The sequence below is a fragment of the Simochromis diagramma genome, unplaced genomic scaffold (assembly GCF_900408965.1).
Source record: "Simochromis diagramma unplaced genomic scaffold, fSimDia1.1 OVJJ01000816.1, whole genome shotgun sequence".
In the NCBI taxonomy this organism is placed as follows: Eukaryota; Metazoa; Chordata; class Actinopteri; order Cichliformes; family Cichlidae; genus Simochromis; species Simochromis diagramma.
The window spans coordinates 14,131,844-14,150,955 of NW_024386908.1; the positions used below are offsets into that span (position 1 = coordinate 14,131,844).

Here is a 19,112-nt window from a genome sequence, read left to right on the forward strand (position 1 = left end):
CTGTTGGACCAGGGATATACAGCATACTAGTACAACATAACTCTGAACAATGCATTGACAGGACTGTTTATACACACAGATTTGAACACATGAGGAGGTTAAATCCCACACAACGAACAGCAGGTGAACACAAGCAAGAAATCACTGAAATTGGAAAGTAAAACTAAAATGGAACAAACCTACAAAGTAAAACAGGAAATAAAGGAGACCAATCCTAACCCTAAACACAAAGAACTGCACTAATCTCTAAAAAGACAAACTAAACAGAAATCAGGTCACAAGAGAATAACAAGAAGATGATAACAGAAATCCAAATGCAAATATAAGAACTGAAAAGTTGAGCAGGATCCCAAAAAAAAAAAAAAAAAAAAAAAAAAGTTTGTTATAAATTTAAAATAAAAACAAGCCATAATAATCTTTCATAATCTTAATCTCTATTCTACTAGAATAAAGACAAGACAAGAATCCCAGTTTCCAAGTTATATGGTTTTTTGTCCATTTTAACAAATAAATCATTAAGTTGACCTTGAACACTTTGGTTGATGCAAGCCAAATTTTAACAGATCGTTAACCTGACCTCACTCTACACCCCCGTAAAGTTTAATCATTAAAAAAAACAAAACTTTTCGAGCCATCTTACTTACTGACACAGTGATGACATACACGCACACAATTGCTACCAGAAACATGACGTCCTTGCTGGAAGTAATGATGAAAATAAATAAACCAGAATAAAAGCACAACCTTACATTGAAAATACACTAGAATAAAAATTCAAAGAACAGACTGAAGCATAATACAAAAGGACATGAGGAACCCAAAAGAACAAAAAACCCCACAAGCTACATGAAGCCAAATATAAATACTAAGCTAACAGAAATAAATGATTAGATTTCAACCACAACAACACGGCTCAAAAAAATACATCACAAAGCCCGTCCCAGGCATCGAGACAGGCATTTTGATGGGACAACATACACAGACTATTATGATATGCATGTAAGCCTAGAAAAATCAATCTGGGAACTCATGGATTATAGTTTAATGATTTCAGAGACAGCAGCCATTATTTCAGGGCTTCTAGTAGAGCCAAGACAACCAGATAATGAATAACAGATAGCTGATTAAAGACTGCCTGCACACTGTTTACAACTGCTGACAAATTTCAAGAAGCTGTGATTTCCTCAAATGGTTTGTGATCATTACTCAGATTACAAAAGATCATCTTGGTATCAAAAATCTTCCCTACAGATTCTGACTGTTTATATGCAGGATTGTGTTTATAATGACTGTCAAATACAAGACGATAAGTGAAAAAATAGCTTTCCTTCTTTTTGTGTAGAAAATTAAGCACTCAAGACAGATTTGAACTGACACGTAAACTGTGATTAACAGCCTTCTACACTTAAAGCATTTTGAAGTCACTGTATTAGCATCAAAACGCCAGATTTGATTGGAATGAAAGCTCTTTTTTTTGGAACAATGACTGCACCACAAAGAAACCCTGTTTTAATGCTGCTTTTATAATGCAGCATGTGTATGATGGCAAATTGTCTTGCTCAAAACCAACGGGAATTGCAGCAATCTTTTACAAACGCGCTTCTGCCAAGGGGAAAAAATGCATTAAGAACAAGGAAGTGTACACGGGAACAGTTGCCTAAATGACTGATTGTGGCAGGGTCACAGCTGAGAGGAGAGATTTCAACAATATGTGAAGCAAAAGAAAAAAATGCAGCAGAAAAATCATCTCTGACTGCAGAAAGAGCTTTTAAAAAAGGTGCTATGCATTCAGCACAGGGAACAACAGGAGATCGTCGATTCAGCACACAATGCCAGAGTTACTGAATGATTCACTAGGGCCATAGGTCATTCCCACTTAGAATTGCTTTATGATTGTGTTCTAAGTGGCGTTTCCAGACTGCGGAACAGACTGACACAAAACCCCCGTACATTTTTACGCTCGGTGCCAAAGAATTAACAAAATCTCATGAAGCATTTAATCCAAGTTAAACTAATACCATGAAAAATGTTTGTTTTTAACTCGGAGCTACAGACGACCTTCACCTGATCACGCAGAGTGATTTAACACAGGTGGGCTGCAGTCAGTGAGATGCTGTTGCTTGTTATCTATCGTGATTAACACTCGCGCGGGTCGAGTTGAGGGTACAGACTGTGAGCAACAGAGGTGGGAGAGGGCTGTGCATCAGCAGATGGCCAGAGACTAACGAGAGGCTGCGCGGACAACCGTCAGCCATGAGATGCTTTAACAAGTCACTCCTGGTGTTTCAAAGTCCTCTGCCACTGACAGCTGATGGATATAGCTGCTGTTCTCTCACACAGCAGGTTCGTCAGAGTCCCAAGATAATATGCAATTATCTCTCAGTTTCAGTCCATGTAGCCATCATAATAAGGGCAAAGATCATAGTCTTACAGGCTGAGGCTACGCTAAAAGAAAGAATCCCCAAAAACCTTTGCATGGGGTTCTTAGGCTTAAGGTTTTGGATCAACATTAGGGTTGAAAATGAAAAATAACTACAATCACAATCAAGCTGAAACCTCCAAGGCTGAAAAGTTATTGAGCTCTTCACATTCAACTTAACTCTTCCTTTAGTGCATTTATTAACCTTTTTAGGCCATTTCGTTTTGTGAAATTACCTTCATTGGATTAAATTAGGTTTTTCTCATTTGCTTGCTGTAACATGGTTATTTCACAGCGTTTCACATCCTGTGAAATTACACCAACTGAGAAATGTTGCAAACTGCAGGTCCTCAAAGAGCTATTATAGGTCATGGGACAAAAGGCAAGAACACCCCGGACAGGTCGCCGGTCTGTTGCAGGACTAGATATGTACTGACAGTCTTTCCCTCACATGTCTTTCGATTGTGCCGGAGTACCTGGACATCTGGATATGATCGCTATGTCTCAAAAACAAACAAACAACAACCAAAAAAAACTTTAAATTTTCAAAATGAGTCCATAAAAACCTACTACCATCTTCTGCATACAGTCTTTTGTATCAGACGGTGTATAACATGTCAGAAATAACTGCAGTCACGCAGTAACATCGCTACGCTGCTTTGCTTTGTTTTGCAAATACACATGAGAAACACAATAAATTCTCACATAAGGAAGAAAGGAAGTTTATCTCAATTCCATATTCATCCATTTGTTGCTTTAGCACCAATCCCCACTGATTCAAAAACATTTATTTTGTTGCTCTGTACCTGGTCAGTGGATATTTTTTTCCAATTGTAGCTTGGGGGTCCTGCTGGCGAATAGCACGCATAGCAGTGGGTGCTGTGAACATTGAAGAGACTCCATGTTCAGACAAGACACGGAAGAAGGCCCCGGAGTCTGGAGTCCCTACAGGTTTTCCCTGGAATCACACAGTGCAGCAACAACTTGTTACTTTACAGCTTAATTAAGGCGTGTGTATCATCGGAATTTGAATAATGATAAGTAAACACCAGAGATTACACAGATTATTGTTATTGCCTAAAACCATTCCAGGAATATTTGTGCAATCTTAAGACTATAAACTCCAAAACATGAATATTTATACAACAGCTGTTTAAAATAAAAAGGCACACAGGAAGATTGACTATCCAGGCACATGGGCATGAAAACACAGTTGCACTACAGAAGTACTGTCTGTCTAGAATAAAAGATAAAGACACAAGAAGCCTGCAGGCAAAGGTCTCCAGCAGCAATTTCCACTCTTTTTTTTATTTTCTCCCTGGTATTCAACTAAGTGAGCTCAACAGTGAGAAGACAACTGCGGAAGAATAAGAATGGATAAAAGGAGCAGTGAGTCCTGGCTGTCATTTTCACTCCAAATAAAGGGTTTGAAGATAGATGGGCTGCTAGAAACAAGAACCATGTGGAGCAACCACCGTGACCGAAGTCAAACACTGATTTAAGGAACGGCCAATTAATTCATCGTCCAATAGCGCTGCTGCATCAAACTGGTGAGGGAATACCAGAGTGCAAATGTAACTGGTGGCCCTATACATAAGAACTACACTGAAAGACGCACTTCCTTCTTGATCCTTTGCTGAAGTATAAAAAGAAACAACTTCAGATTTCAAGCCAAAGAAAAGTGCAGAATCTCAAGAATTGATTTTAGGGACAATCTGGGCCTGGAAAAAAGCGCAGTCATCAATGCACTCTATGTAAACAGAACTCCATGTGATGCTTGCTTGTGACATTCACATGATGCATGCATGGAGTCCAAAGAAGCCCATAATGAAGCACTAATACAACAGATCCTCTGTTTTAGGAGCTAAGCAAGAACACATGAAATAAGATAAAAAGAAATGCACAGATCATATGATCATGTGATATTACACTGATCATAAAGCCAACACTAATTACAAATTGCTATATGTTAATAAAAACCCTCTGTGTGAGCCATTTCGTCAAGGTTATAATTATATTATTAAAGTTCCCATTTTTCCATGACCAGTCCCTCCCACTGCAACCTTATCTCCCATTTTCTCTATAATGAAAAGGTGTTTTGCAAAAATTTAAGACCAAGAAGACAAGGATGGCTTATCTGCTTTGCAGTTTCTTGCGATCTAGTGGTGTTATTGAGCTTGGTTTTGGTAATGTAGCTCAATTACAGCAAAAATATTAACCACAATCAATATGGTTAGCACATTTTGTTGTTATTGAACTTGAAAACATCTCCTTTTACAGGAGATTTCCTTGAACCAAAAGAATACATGAAAAAAAATAAAGGTAGTGGACAGTGGGTCACACAGGAGTTGGGCCCGAACTAAGGAGTGTGTTTCTGACCGCATAGCGTGTCGTGCAAAGGCAACTGTTAGTTCATGCTGGCCTGTCTGAACTGCAGAAAACCTGTGGGTGCAGAAGAGGCTGAAGATGGAGAGCCAAAGCCAGAGCTTTTTGTCATATTTCGCCAAAAGCAGACCGGGTGAGATCTGGAGACAAATAAAGTCACAGACAACCATTAATGATTCTTAGACAGAAACTATGCGACGTGCATTTCCTCCAGAAAGATCTTGTTGGCTCAAGGCTCTTGTTTAGTTCTCTTGTCTCAAACCGAAATAAACTGACTGAGTTTGAGGTTTTAGGAAAGTGCAAACACAGCCTGCTATAAAGTGCAGGAGTGTGCATGGGAAAAAATAAAAAAATAAATGCAAAAGAGTAAATCCTTTTATCCCCAATATCTTGTTTTTCTATAAATGCCGGAAGGCAAAATTCTAAGATGTGATAACTTGCCCAGCCCTTTCATTGGCTGCTTCAATTAATGATGGCATAAACACGAGCATTGACAACCTGCTCTCCCACAACTTCAACACAGGAAATTTAAAGACTCAAGTCCAACAAATGCATCCTGCAAACTAAAAACTCTTTAATACCCGGGTTGGAAGGTGTAGACTATGTGCTGGTGTTCAACTGACTGGTACCAATAACCAAACAATAAAAGGAGCAAAAGTCTGGCACAGTTAGAGCTGCAGCTTTTCTGCAGCAGCTAGAGTCAAATATGGACACAGGTTCACACAGTTCACCACATCTTGAACTTCTTCAGTTTCACTCCACATAAACTGGAGTCTTTAACCAATCGTGGCTGGCTTCAGTTTGTCGAGCCAACAAAGGTGTAACTTATTTAGCTCTGAACATTGTTCATTTAAGGTTTTATTGCACATATTCTGGCACTTCCTGTTGTAATCTAACACCGCAGTAGTTAGTTTGAGATATTAAACTCGGAGGTACGTACCTCATAGAGAACAGTGCCGTTACCGTGTAGCAAAGGACCATAGCAGATATAAGAATGGCCAACCACCCAGCCTAGGTCTGAAGCTGCCCACCAAACCTGCCAAAAAGGGATCAATGTACCAAGTTGTCACAACAACAATGCATGAAAAATTAAGTAAAAACTCATTTTACTTAAAGGCATAATAAATGTAAACAGAACAGCCAGTTGTATAGTGAAAATGAAATACCGCAAGTTGAGTGTAGGATTATTGTGTATTGTATGTTTAAATGGTAGTCAGAGGTCCTTTCAAGCAGAGAGCAGTCTGTCTCTGTATGCTCTTTGTTCTTAAGCATGGCACCACCTCAGAAGCGGATGCTTTATTGTCTTACTTCTCCGGGACTGAGTCCATAAATATTTGACATGGTCCATTTCAGCATCACAGCATAGCCTGCAGTGTCTCGCACAACACCCTGGGAGGGGGGAGATAAGAAAAACATTAAGACCGGTGGCAGGTACTGCACTAAGCAAAGAAGCACGGGTTTAATATCAATTTTAAACCAGCCACTTGGCGCTGCCTTTCCAAAGGGGACGGCATCTTGTTTCCAGATGACTGCGTCTCAAACCGGCACCCACCTTTTATTAGTTAATAGCGCTGTCTAAACATTCCTGAGCAAAATAGTGTGTCCTAACATCCTCAGCTATTGAGTGTGCCTTCTCAAAGTTATGGTCTCCCTACAGCAATAACTGAGAAATTCATGGGAAATTGCACAGGAAAAAAAAAAAAAAAAAACTGGCAAAAACCGCACTATTAAGCCCAGGAACTAGCCAGCAGGAGGATATTTTATATCATCTGTTGGTCAAAGACAAAATGATGCTATTTGAAAAGAGCCAGGGCTTTTTTTCCCCCTCCATTTGAAATTGCCTGCAGGTAATTTCTCCTGCAAGAAGTTCAGCTCACACTCTGGAAAACTTCTGTCTTATTTATGTCATGTTGGGGGTGTTTAGATTGTGCCTGGACTGTTTTGCAGGCTCAAAGATCAGATGAGTCACACAGCTGCTGCATACAGAATGAGCAGCGTCTAGTCAAACACAGCTAAAAGTAAACCCTGTAACTCATCTGCATGTGAGTGTATGGTTATAGCTGCCAGTACCTTTGGCGTCCCAGTGGTCCCAGATGTATAGAGTACATACAACGGATGGTTGGAGGGCAAAGAGGCACAGTCATGTGGCCTAGCAGTGGCCATCTCTTCATCCCAGTCCAGGCTCAACTCGTGACTCATCGATACCCTTTCCTGAAATATAAAGAAAAATAGAGATGATATACAGTCTTCACCAGATCTAACGTACCTGGCAGCACACCCAGGTATAAATCACATGGATCTGAATGCACTCTGAAAAAGGGGAACTGTGTTAAAAATGGCTGTAATCCCTCAACGTTTAATCCAACTCTTGAATTCAAGCTGATTAACTGCACTTCAAATCATGTCACGACTGTTCGACTTAAAATCCACAGTAGCATTCTAAAGAGGCGAAAACACAAAAACTGTGCCGTCATCCAAGTACTTATGGATCTAACTGCATGCTGCATGCAGCCAAACATATTTTGCCATTTATTTTGATTCTTTCACATCTGCGAAGATAACGCGATTCATTTGCTCGGCGACAGCCTCCTCCTGCTCACTGTGGAAGTTCAGCCGCTGCTAATGACTCGTTTTACGATCGCCGCAGGATGAGACAGTCACTCGCGAAGCAGCCAATCATATCTCCCAGTTATTTATTTGTCACAAAGTGTCACATAGATGAGCTCTCGGAGTGTGAACTATGAGGATCAATTCAACTGACTCCGATGGTTTTGACCATCTTGCTTTACTTGCTTGCCTATGAAGTGAGTCAGTCTCACATGCTGAGTAAATATATATTCCTTTATTTATATTATGTTCCAACTCCCATCTGTCATCGCAATCTGGCAAGCAGCAATCATTTCAGGTCATAGATTATTGCCCCTTACATCTGCTGCCGCTGACATTTCTTCTCATTTCAAACACAGACGTCTCTTTGATACTTCCATTAACATTTAATCACTTTTGGAAGGATAAAGAAATCCTCAAATCTTTTTTTTCCCCTCCCCTCCCTTGGCTTCCATAAAAGAGTGTCAAGATGAAGACATCATCAATATCACTCAGACTCTTGAGGCAAAGGCACATCTCCCACAGACATTTTAGCTCTCCTAAGCGCATTACTTTTTACTCACTTCACTGAAAGCACAGACAGAGCACCATCTTGGCTGATTTAACAACGCTTACCGAACAGCTACCTCCAGCTTACCGAATGCAATAATTTGCAAAGCAGCTGCAACCATCTAAAGTAGTGGTTCACAGATTTTTATGGCACTGAGCTGCCTGTGAATTTCTTGTATACACATTCCCTGTGTCCGACATGTATATAATCTCCCAAAAATCCAAACAGCGCTCTTAATTCACCGGATCCTTTCCTGACAGATAAGACCAGACAGGCGCAACAAGATAAAATAAACTGTGCAATGTTCATTTTATTTCACCACAGGGCTAGAGAGCAGTAGCTCAAACAGAGGCACGGATGGTAGCAATTCAGTTCGAGTAAAGAAACGACAATACTCCGCAATCTCCGTTAGAGGAAATGTTAAGTTCACCAAACATAACATTCAGCAGTGTTTAATTGACGTCTGTATAAAAGTGAAGCAGAAGCAAACATCTGCTCGCTGTCACCGAGCAGCAGCTGAAAATGGCTCCAGGCTGAAGCCAGCACGGAAATACCTTTGAGTTCGAACCTGGCAACAGCCGAGAAGTGCAGGCTCCACAAAAATCCCTGCCTCCGACCGACACCTTCGATGATTTCAATGAGTCATTAAGTGTGCTGCTGCTTACTGTGGAAAAGGAAAATAACATTTTTGCTATGGTTTTTACCATGTTCGGCCTGTTGTAGATGAGGACTTTCGTGGGCCTGTGAGAGCTCATCTCCAGGGCCTTCTTCACCAGAGGGATGTACTCCACTCTTCTGCCTGGCTCGATGCCAAATGAGGCTGTAACCAACAGCTTGGGCTGTAAAACAGATCATTTGGGAATTTGGGTTCAAGTGTAACAAGCTTATAGCTCACTCAGGTATGAATCAGTCATTTTTCTGCCTTTCTACCAAACGAGCCATTACAGGTTTAACCTCCTAGTACCTGGCGTCCACATATGTGGACATCATATTTTGGGTTATTTAGACCAAAATACTCAATTTTGCTCTACAAGGGCCTGATATCCACTTACGAGGACATTATACTGCTACTGTTCTATCAAAATTTTTAACGAATATCCTCATATGTGGCTCTTATTTTTCATAAAAACAAAGGTTTTAAAAAATAAATTAAAAAAAAAAAAAAAAAAAAATCTGGTAATTCTTTGTATTTACGTTCATCGGGCCCCAATATGCCCAAATATCAAAGAGAAATTAAAAATGCATGCCGTGGAAGAGTTGGGGTCTTATGAGGTTAAGTCTGCTCTGGTGTCCTGTCAAATGTAGTTCACAAACTCAGGGTTCTGCACAAGATCTCAGTGTTCCTACAAATTCTTGGATTTGGAATGTACATGACCAAAAAGGTAAAGGACACTTCTCCTATTTGGCAAACACATTTTGGTTCCAGTATTGGTTATATTCTCTTGAAAGCTTCTCTACGTTTCGTTAGGTTATGCAAAATTAATATTTCACAACAAATTTGTTCTGCAAAGCAACAGAATACACGGGGCGATCGTGGTTTAAGAGTTGGGAGTTCGCCTTGTAATCGGAAGGTTGCCGGTTCGAGCCCCGGCTCGGACAGTCTCGGTCGTTGTGTCCTTGGGCAAGACACTTCACCCGTTGCCTACTGGTGGTGGTCAGAGGGCCCGGTGGCGCCAGTGTCCGGCAGCCTCGCCTCTGTCAGTGCGCCCCAGGGTGGCTGTGGCTACAATGTAGCTTGCCATCACCAGTGTGTGAATGTGTGTGTGAATGGGTGGATGACTGGATATGTAAAGCGCTTTGGGGTCCTTAGGGGCTAGTAAAGCGCTATATAAATACAGGCCATTTTTTTACCATTTACATGCTTTATGCTAAACTGCATAAGCATTTATTTCTGTGTTAAAATGTCGTAGTTTACTCTTAATTGTCCCCTAAGAAAGAAAGCAAAGAAAGAAAGCAATGCTCACTGCAGTTCATTCACATTTGTAGTATAAAGACGTCTCTTCCACATTAATTTTTCTATTCTCATATTATTATTATTATAAAATCTCACTGGAGACGCCAGGGAAATCATTACCAGTGGTTCTGAAAGGAAAGGCGAGATCTTTGCACTGTAAATGAAAAAAGACACCTTTCTTCTGGCGCTAGTATTTAAGATGTCTTTAAGTATTTTAGCTAATGGCACATAAAAGTCAGAATTGTCCAATTACTGGTATTTGCAGTGATCCGCATCTGCTTACTTCATGTAAATACAGAAAATGAACAAAGACTTAGCCCAACTTCAGCCTGTCCCTGGTTTTTAATGAGTACGTATATAATACAGTTCATGCAGCCCTGTTGCTGAGGCTCAGAAAAAAGATCAATTTTAAGCACAAGGTGGAAAAGCAGCACCTAACCTTAGCGTGATTGATGCGGACAGACAGCTCTTTAGAGGCGAAGCCGCCAAAAATGAGGCTGTGTGGGGCACCGATCCGTGCACAGGCCAACATGGTGAACATGGCCTGCGGCACCATGGGCATGTAGATGACAACAAGGTCTCCTTTCTGTACCCCATTCTTCACCAAGACTCCTGCTAACCTGGACACCTGGATTGCAGAGACACATGGAGACAAAGCACAGATTTTTTTTCTAAGTTTCCAATCCTTTTTTTCTTAAATTCCTGCATGAATTATTTTTAGATGTCTGCTCACAACAACCGTAACCAATATGCTAGCACAAAGCAGAGCTGATAACAAGGGTGGAATAGTTTTATGCATGCTGCATATGTTGTTGGATAATTAATGTAGAAAGAAATGCTTAATTTATCCATGGTCCAATTACTAATTAGCTTCAGTTGGAAACAATCTAGAAAGAAAGTCAGTATCTCTTAAATTTCATTAAATGTCATTAAGCCCTTGGGCCAAAAAGACCCTCAAAAAGACCCCCAAATAGTTTTTTTTCATTTTAAAAAAAGAAAGAAAAAAAGATTGAGTTGTTTTAACAGAATAATTGGTCCAAATGTCAATCGACTCAGTCATTTTCCCTTCTTTCTTCTCTTTTGTTTGCTATCTATATGCTAATTATGGTTCAAACCAGCCATCATGCTACAAAACTCTTGGCCAACTCTTTGATATTTAAAGTCCAGAGAGCATTACAGTTTCTACTTTAACATGCTCATAATCCCATAATTTGTTTCATGCTGCAAAATAATGTCATATCATACTGCCATCTATGTCCATGTGCTGTTCAATTCTGCAAGCTCGGTTTTTATTAAAACTATTTACCTGGTCCTGAAGTTCCCTGAAAGTGATGATCTGTTTAGTTCCGGTCACCGGGCTGTCATATATGATCGCAGGCTGCTCTCCACGGCCGCTTTCTACGTGTCGATCGACGGCATTGTAGCACATGTTTAGCTTTCCGCCGACAAACCTGACAGAGACATACACCTTCAAACAACAAGTAACGGACACATGAACAGAGACGCATGTCAATACTATAGTTACCAAACATATTTCAGGTGACCAGTCATGTGCCAGCATCTTTACCAGCATATAATGTGGGTTTTTGCCTGGTTTAGAGCTCATTTTTTTAAAAATAAAAACCAGCCTGAGCCAAACATATGCAGCTGCTTTTGACAGTTGCACACAGTGAACCAATGTTCTTGATAAGGCAATCGTTTGAGCTCATTCTGGCACTGCGCATATGGATAAAGAGCAGCAGGCAGGTTGAGCAGATGGTGTCTGGGATCTGCTGTTTTGGAAGCCACATAGACATACAGACACGGTGGCCGTGTCCTTCATTTTCACTGCAGCACATTCAGATAGCTCTCTTTTCCTAGGATACATGGTATAGCTGACAACTCCACCCACAAAACAAAAGAAAAAAGAAAGGAATTTCAGTTTATACTATTCTCGGTGCAGGCGGCTGTGAGGGTGTATGCAGGCTGCTGTGCCACATGCTGTTTTGTTTTACAACTACATTTTGTTTTTTCTTTTTCCTGTAAGCATCCTATAATTTACTTTCACATCTTTAACTGTGGATGCAGGTATAATTACCCTTTTTTAATTTATTTATCTTTTGCACATCGTAGGAAACTAACCACATTAATCACCTCACATCCTTTGATAGTTTTAATGGTTTCCAATTTTTTGTTTGTTTAATAAGCGCCCTGAACATGTCAGGCCAAACCATAACATCTGTTCTGAAAATATTACTTTTAAATATTTAACAGAAAAAATATTGCTTTTAAAATCTGGGAATTTGACACTTTGTCATATCTAATTGTTGCTAGTTGGCTGCTTGGCCAAAACTAGTGGTGCTCTGAGACAATTTTTTTTTTTTTTTACTAACCCTTTAAGGTGGCAGCAACCTGATGAAACAACTTGTGTTTTATTTCTTTGATTAAAAAAAATATATTTATCCTACTTTTTGGAGCTTAGGGGGGAGGATAGTACTCAACTTTTGGAGTACTAGTGCAACCTGGTACTCCATTACAATATCCTCTCCATGCCCCCAACATGCACACATATACAATCATCATCACCTACGTACACACAGTATTGTTTACCCAAACATATATCATACTTCTGACTCTTGACTGACCCTTGATTTCCTAATTATTCCTCAAGCCTCATCTTGGGGACCATCCTTCCTCACTGACATGCCCATTAAGTTAACTGTTCTCACTCTCACAGGGAATCGCCTTAAATGTTCAATCATATTCTTTCCCTCTGTAAAAAGGAAAGAATTGCATTTCAGTAACTCGCACAAATGGTCCAAGGAAGACACAGTAGTGACCCAGTGACAGCATCATGAGTGGGCAAGGCTCAATGATGCACATGGGAGAAGAACACTGTAGAATCAAATTGCCAAAAAAAAAATGTAATGCTAGTTCCCTTCTATGTTGTATTCTGTCACCATAGAAAAGTATCACAATACACAGTGGATTGCCATTTTTTTTTTATATATGGCTGCATAAAACCAGTCAGTGTCCCCATGCTTACCCCCCCCCAACCACTGCCGAAACCAAGAAGAAGGGGGACATGAGCATCAGAACTGGACAGCTGGACAACAGACTCTGATGAGTCACAATTTCTTTTACATCATATGGATGGCTGGGTGCTGTGCATTCTTTACCTGGTGAACAGCTGGCAGCAGAAAAGAATGCAAGCCTACTGAGAGTCCATGCCTCCACATTTCTGTTTCGAAAGGGGGCTCCATAAAAAAAAAAAAAAAAAAGGAGGCAGGTGGTCATAATTTAATACCAGACAGATATACATCCCACCAATTAATGCTTTCAAAGTGTTACCATATAGGGGTTCTCCTGGGAACTTCCCTGCTCTAAATACCTGACTCAAATAATCATCTGGGTAGTGAACTTTGCAGCTGTCTGTTAACAGCACCCAGGATAGTGCAATAAGCAAAAATGTGGTTTGTTTTCTGGGGTCAACGCGATTCCATAGACTTTCCATCAACAGCAGAGCCACTTGAAGTCCACACAGTTCCTGAGCGTCACCCATTGGCTCTCAGCAAAACTACCAATCACAGAAGAAATGGGCGTTCCTCCAGGGATCGCTAACAACTTAATAACCAATCATAACAGAGCTGATGTTTCCCCTTCCTAAACCAACCACTCACAACAGGACAACCCTCCAGGCAAAAAAAACAAAAAAACCCTCCAGGTTATCCAGTTGTTAATCGTACAGTCACGCGCATAAAAGAGTAAAATGACGAAGCTATGTGTGCTGGATGAAGAGAAAATAAACCACAATATCGTGGTTTCTATGCGAGTTGTCCAAAAGTTATTCATTACTAAGCAAATAACACCTTCAGGGTAATAAGATTATTGAGGGCGTGTGTCCTCTCTATGGGATATTATACATGAGAGAACGCGTTGATTTCACTCATGAGATAGGTGGCGGTCACGCACAGGTTGTTTACCACGTTTCATTCCAACTCGCCCACACAACATTTAACACCAGCTGTTCTGCAGTTCACGTGTAGTTCACACTGAAACCTACCAGTTTGGGAACACCGGATCCTCAACGTGCAGAGTTTTACTCCACGGCTCAAACCAGTTTATGTCGCGCCCCACGTCAGCCCAAAACTTCTCGGGGTTGTCCCTGGCCGCCGCGAAGACTCGGCTGTACGCAGTATCAGACGCATGCTTTCTGCAGCACTGCGTGGGGAAGTGCGACTTAAAACTCCCAGATGCTTCACCTGCATTTCGCTTTGCTGCTGCACAGAGACTCCAAGCAAACCTCTCGAGTGTCTTCTTCCGCAGGACAGGAGCGCAGTTATTCAGGCGCTGGACTGAGTGTTTTACCCTGAGAAGCATTGTTGCTGGGGGCGTTTTTTGAACTTCCACGCTGCTTTCCCGCGTCCCTCTTGTTTTTGTGTGCAGCTTTGGAGCCCGCTTCTAGAGTTCAATGCTGAGCGACGTCATGCGAGCCCACTTACAGGCAGAGGACTTCTGCAGAAATTCTTAACAAGTGCCTCAGGGAAGGCTGTGAACTATGAACTGGATGTAGTTGATGCTGCAGGAGGATTTTAAAACACAGTCAGCGTGATTACACAACACATAAGCTCCACCGCAGCTTTCTTAAACCAACTATTTTGGGTGGAAAATAATCCCAAGACATTTTTCTAACTTTAAGCAAGAATTCTGCCGTGCAGTGCAAAGAAGAGAGGAACATTGTTGATAGCAACTGTACCTCCTGTCCACCGGATTTACTTATTTATTTATTTTTGTTTACTTCCAGCATCATTAAATTTTAATTGTCCTCGAGGTAATATCAATACTCCCCCTTGAGTGGAAAAATGCAAATAGCCCCACATCTGCTAAAACTGATCATGGCGTGCATTCATTTGTTTGCTTGTGGGTATTAATGGGAATAATTACTCGTGTAGAGTCATTTAAAAACCTTAAGAATATTTGCATTTCATTAAGCCGATTTTCCAATACAATCACAGCACATGAGCAGCGGCAGCAGCTCTTTGTCCTCTCAGATTGTGCCGCCTCATGCACTTCTTTCCCTATCACTGGTAAATACCCATAATACAGCTGACCCCTTGAAGAAGTGTGCCCCTCGTTAAATAACTCATCCATCTGATATTTCAGATCACCTGTTTATGTTTATATATGCTGAGCAGTTGCGCTGTCCAGTATAGGTGGTGCAATGATAGTTTCGTTATTGGTATCAGAACGATATCAGCATTATAAGATCGATACTTTCTTTAAATCCTATGTGTTTAGGGTGTAGTCCACTGATGTCTTACATAGATTATTTTTGGTAATGAAAAAATATACCTCAAACGTGCGCTATGAAAAGTATCTGGACCTTCTTGTGTTGACTGTGACTTCTGTTTTATTTATAGCCTCCTACAGCACCTTTAAACACAGAGAGATCCTTTAGTGACAGGAACATTTACATTGCTGTTTACATCTCAAAAAGCCCCATGGTATCAGATGGATACCGAAATTTGCACTGTGGCACAGCACTACTTTCCACCAGAGGTGGTCAACTTGAGTTGGATTGCAGCTACTGGCTATATGACACTTGTCACCATTTCAGTAAAAGTGGGGGGGAATAAAAAGTTAAATCTTTATCCCAGCTAGCAAAAGATATCAGTAATCAGCAACTGATTGATGCCTTCTTACACCCATCACCTGCACGTCTTATCCTGCAGGTATTTGAGCATAACAGAACTATCATTTTCTTTCTTTTTCAGTTTTAAACTAAGTATTGATTCAAATCTCATCATATTTCAACCATGCTTTCTCCTCTCATGCTATAATTTGTTTGGCCAAAAGGTCTCACTAAATCACAGCAAGGAACTGCCATATATATGTGTGTGTGTGTGTGTGTGTGTGTGTGTGTGTGTGTGTATATATATATATATATATTAGGGGTGCAACGATACTCGTATCGATATTGAACCGTTCGATACAGTGCTTTCGGTTCGGTACGCATATGTATGAACAATACAAAATTTGTAATTTATTTTATCAACTTTCCTTCTGACGATGCTGTCTGTGTTGAGCGCTCAGTGAATCTGCGTTCGACTACTCCGCCTAGGCTGCACTGTCCAGCGCAGATCCACTGAGCGTTCAACACAGACAGCATCGGCAGAAGGAAGAGCGCAGGGCAAGCTAGCGAGACAGAAGTTAAGCTCTCCTTGCAACATGGCAAATTGAACCTCCCCCACCGTCATTCAGATATGGCGTTTGGAATTATTTTGGTTTTCATGTGACGTATGACCCTGAAGGTAAGCGCGTCATGGACTAAAGTAAAACAGTATGTTGGATGTGCCACGCAATGCTCAATTACATGGGTGGGAACTAGTGTGTTAGCGCAGTTAGCTTGTTGGCCGTCTAGCCCCACGCAGGGGTAGCTCTCTGTGTTGTGGCGTTAACATCATTTCAACGAGATTAACGCTGACAGCACTAGTGGGAACACAACGAATATGACTGCACATTTACGCTGACATCATCCTAGTGCAAAGACAAGTGGAAGCAGACAAAAACAACAAGCATGCATGCTACAAACTTTACCCGAGTCATTTAGACAGCCGTTAGCACATGATTCTCCTTATGGGGACCTGATATGTTTAATATTGTGGCGAGCTCAGACAAGGAGGAGACGGAGGTATCGTTTGGTCTTGCTTCCCGTGAGCTGGCCAGGGAGCACAGCCGTTTATTGACATATGCAGAAGAACACTGCCGCTAGCTAACTGCTCAGTGCGGCAACCGCACAGCAACAACAACAACAACACACAGGGCGCCCTCTGACCCCGGAAGGACACACCGTCGCAGCGAGAAGGCGTCACTCGTCACTATGGCAACATAAACAAAACATAACTGTACAAACAGAACCCCGAACAGCCCTGACCCGCTACATAGCCCCCACCTAAGGGGTCAGTCGTCCCCGACTACCCCATTACCCCACACAAAGTCCTGCAAATGTCCAGGTGCCTTCTTTTGGCGCACCGGCCAGTCACGACCGGCGGGGGAAAAGTCACTCGGGTCAGAACATGGGGTGCCACCATCATCCCACTTCTGACACCAATGTGGCGAGCTCAGACAACGAGGAGACGGAGGTGTCGTTTGGTCTTGCTTCCCGTGAGCTAGCCAGGGAGCACAGCCGTTTATTGACATCTGCAGAAGAACACTGCCGCTAGCTAACTGCTCAGCGCGGCAACCACACAGCAACAACAACAACAACACACAGGGCGCCCTCTGACCCCGGAAGGACACACCGTCGCAGCGAGAGGGCGTCACCCGTCACTATGGCAACATAAACAAAACATAACTGTACAAACAGAACCCCGAACAGCCCTGACCCGCTACAATATGCTGCTGAGAATATAGCCCAGAAGAAGCGTATAGTATAGCTTTTATTTTGGAAAGAGCCATTTCTCTGTAATAAACTCTCTTTTCCAAAGATGAGTGATTCCTCAATCAGATACAGGTGTTACTGCGCCAGATCCGCGGCCCCGAACCGTAGTAAGGAAACATCTGGCAGTTACTTGAAGGTTCCGTAACTGACTCGTAGCCGGCAACAGCTTACTATACAGGTCAACTCCGCTAGCAAAAAGATCGAAGGAGGCGTAGGAAACTGCTTCACCGAACTTTATTTCTTCTCTAAGGCACGAACACCGCGTACAGTGGGCTGAAACCGTTTACTCACAGCGAGCATCGCCGACACAACTCTGGCTGTCGAGGGAGTTATTATATTCCTTTTATTTATTTTCTTTTCGTCTCTTCTGTAGCTAACCGTTACTTTTCCCCCTTCTCCGCTCTCTCTCTTCACACACACACCAGGCAGTCCCGCTACACACATCCCGAATACATTTCCCATCAGGCTTCATCCTTAAAGGGCCATGCCTGTAACACAGGGCTTGCAAAATCGCTAGCCCGGGACCCGTGTCACCCGTGTTTCACTTTGCAAATGTCCAGGTGCCTTCTTTTGGCGCACCGGCCGGTCACGACCGGCGGGGGAAAAGTCACTCGGGTCAGAACATGGGCTGCCACCATCATCCCACTTCTGACACCAATGTGGCGAGCTCAGACAACGAGGAGACAGAGGTGTCGTTTGGTCTTGCTTCCCGTGAGCTAGCCAGGGAGCACAGCCGTTTATTGACATATGCAGAAGAACACTGCCGCTAGCTAACTGCTCAGCGCGGCAACCGCACAGCAACAACAACAACAACACACAGGGCGCCCTCTGACCCCGGAAGGACACACCGTCGCAGCGAGAGGGCGTCACCCGTCACTATGGCAACATAAACAAAACATAACTGTACAAACAGAACCCCGAACAGCCCTGACCCGCTACAATATGCTGCTGAGAATATAGCCCAGAAGAAGCGTATAGTATAGCTTTTATTTTGGAAAGAGCCATTTCTCTGTAATAAACTCTCTTTTCCAAAGATGAGTGATTCCTCAATCAGATACAGGGCTTGCAAAATCGCTAGCCCCGGGACGTCGGGCTAGCGATTTTGCAACCCCAGTCGGGCTACCAAAATCTCTCTTCCCTGCCCATCGGGCTATTGTAGGAAGGAAAAATATATGTCAATGCTTTTGCATTCTTTCGGAAATGTAGCTGGGTAATTATGTCATTGGCATCGATGAGCCACTGTCAATATGTGACATATTGAAATCGCGTTTGAATTTGCGCTTGTTTTTTGCTTTCACTTTGCAATCACGCGAACTGTGTATAGAGAGCGACAGTACTGATTGGTGAGTGATGATAATTTGCGCACCAATTCCTCTGACATCGTCTTATCAATCGTTAGCTTACTATGCAAACATGACAAGTGAAATCTCCCGCAGCAAGCTTAAACATATGAGAGGTTGATCATGCAGAGAATTGCTGACCGTTATGTGTGTGTGTGTAAAAGCAGCAGGATATATATTTTAGTTCTGCTGAGCCAAATAAGAGAGGTCAGGGTGAAGAAGTGACAGCCAAAGAAAAGCTTACCACAAAACGGAAAAGTTATGACAAATCAGACTATAAGGCAAAAAGAAAGTGCAGCTTTATGGTTTCATGGACAAAAGAATTTCTGTGGCTGCAATATGACGAGCTATATAACCGGGGCTGCACATAAGTGGTCCACAGGTGCGCATTTGCTGTCAAAAAAAAAAAAACGCGCACAAGATATGAAGTTGCAACG

The 19,112-nt window shown here is 42.0% G+C and overlaps 1 protein-coding gene across 4 annotated transcripts in view; it reads right to left on the reverse strand.

Moving 5' to 3' along the window:
• The window catches only part of acss3 (acyl-CoA synthetase short chain family member 3), a 57,362-nt gene extending 42,449 nt beyond the window's left edge, over positions 1 to 14,913 (reverse strand). The window contains exons 1-8 of one of the 4 annotated variants that reach the window (XM_040035558.1): positions 13,958 to 14,913; positions 11,222 to 11,366; positions 10,355 to 10,543; positions 8,666 to 8,800; positions 6,875 to 7,015; positions 6,113 to 6,193; positions 5,745 to 5,840; positions 3,226 to 3,377 (exon numbers count right to left, since the gene is read on the reverse strand). In XM_040035558.1, coding sequence (XP_039891492.1) covers positions 3,226 to 3,377; positions 5,745 to 5,840; positions 6,113 to 6,193; positions 6,875 to 7,015; positions 8,666 to 8,800; positions 10,355 to 10,543; positions 11,222 to 11,366; positions 13,958 to 14,274 — 1,256 coding nt within the window. In that variant the 5' untranslated portion in view covers positions 14,275 to 14,913. Of the gene's footprint in view, positions 1 to 3,225; positions 3,378 to 5,744; positions 5,841 to 6,112; positions 6,194 to 6,874; positions 7,016 to 8,665; positions 8,801 to 10,354; positions 10,544 to 11,221; positions 11,384 to 13,073; positions 13,096 to 13,957 lie in introns of those variants that run through there. The other 3 variants (XM_040035560.1, XM_040035561.1, XM_040035559.1) reach the window with 3 other exon arrangements.
• Between the last annotated feature and the right edge of the window lie 4,199 nt (positions 14,914 to 19,112).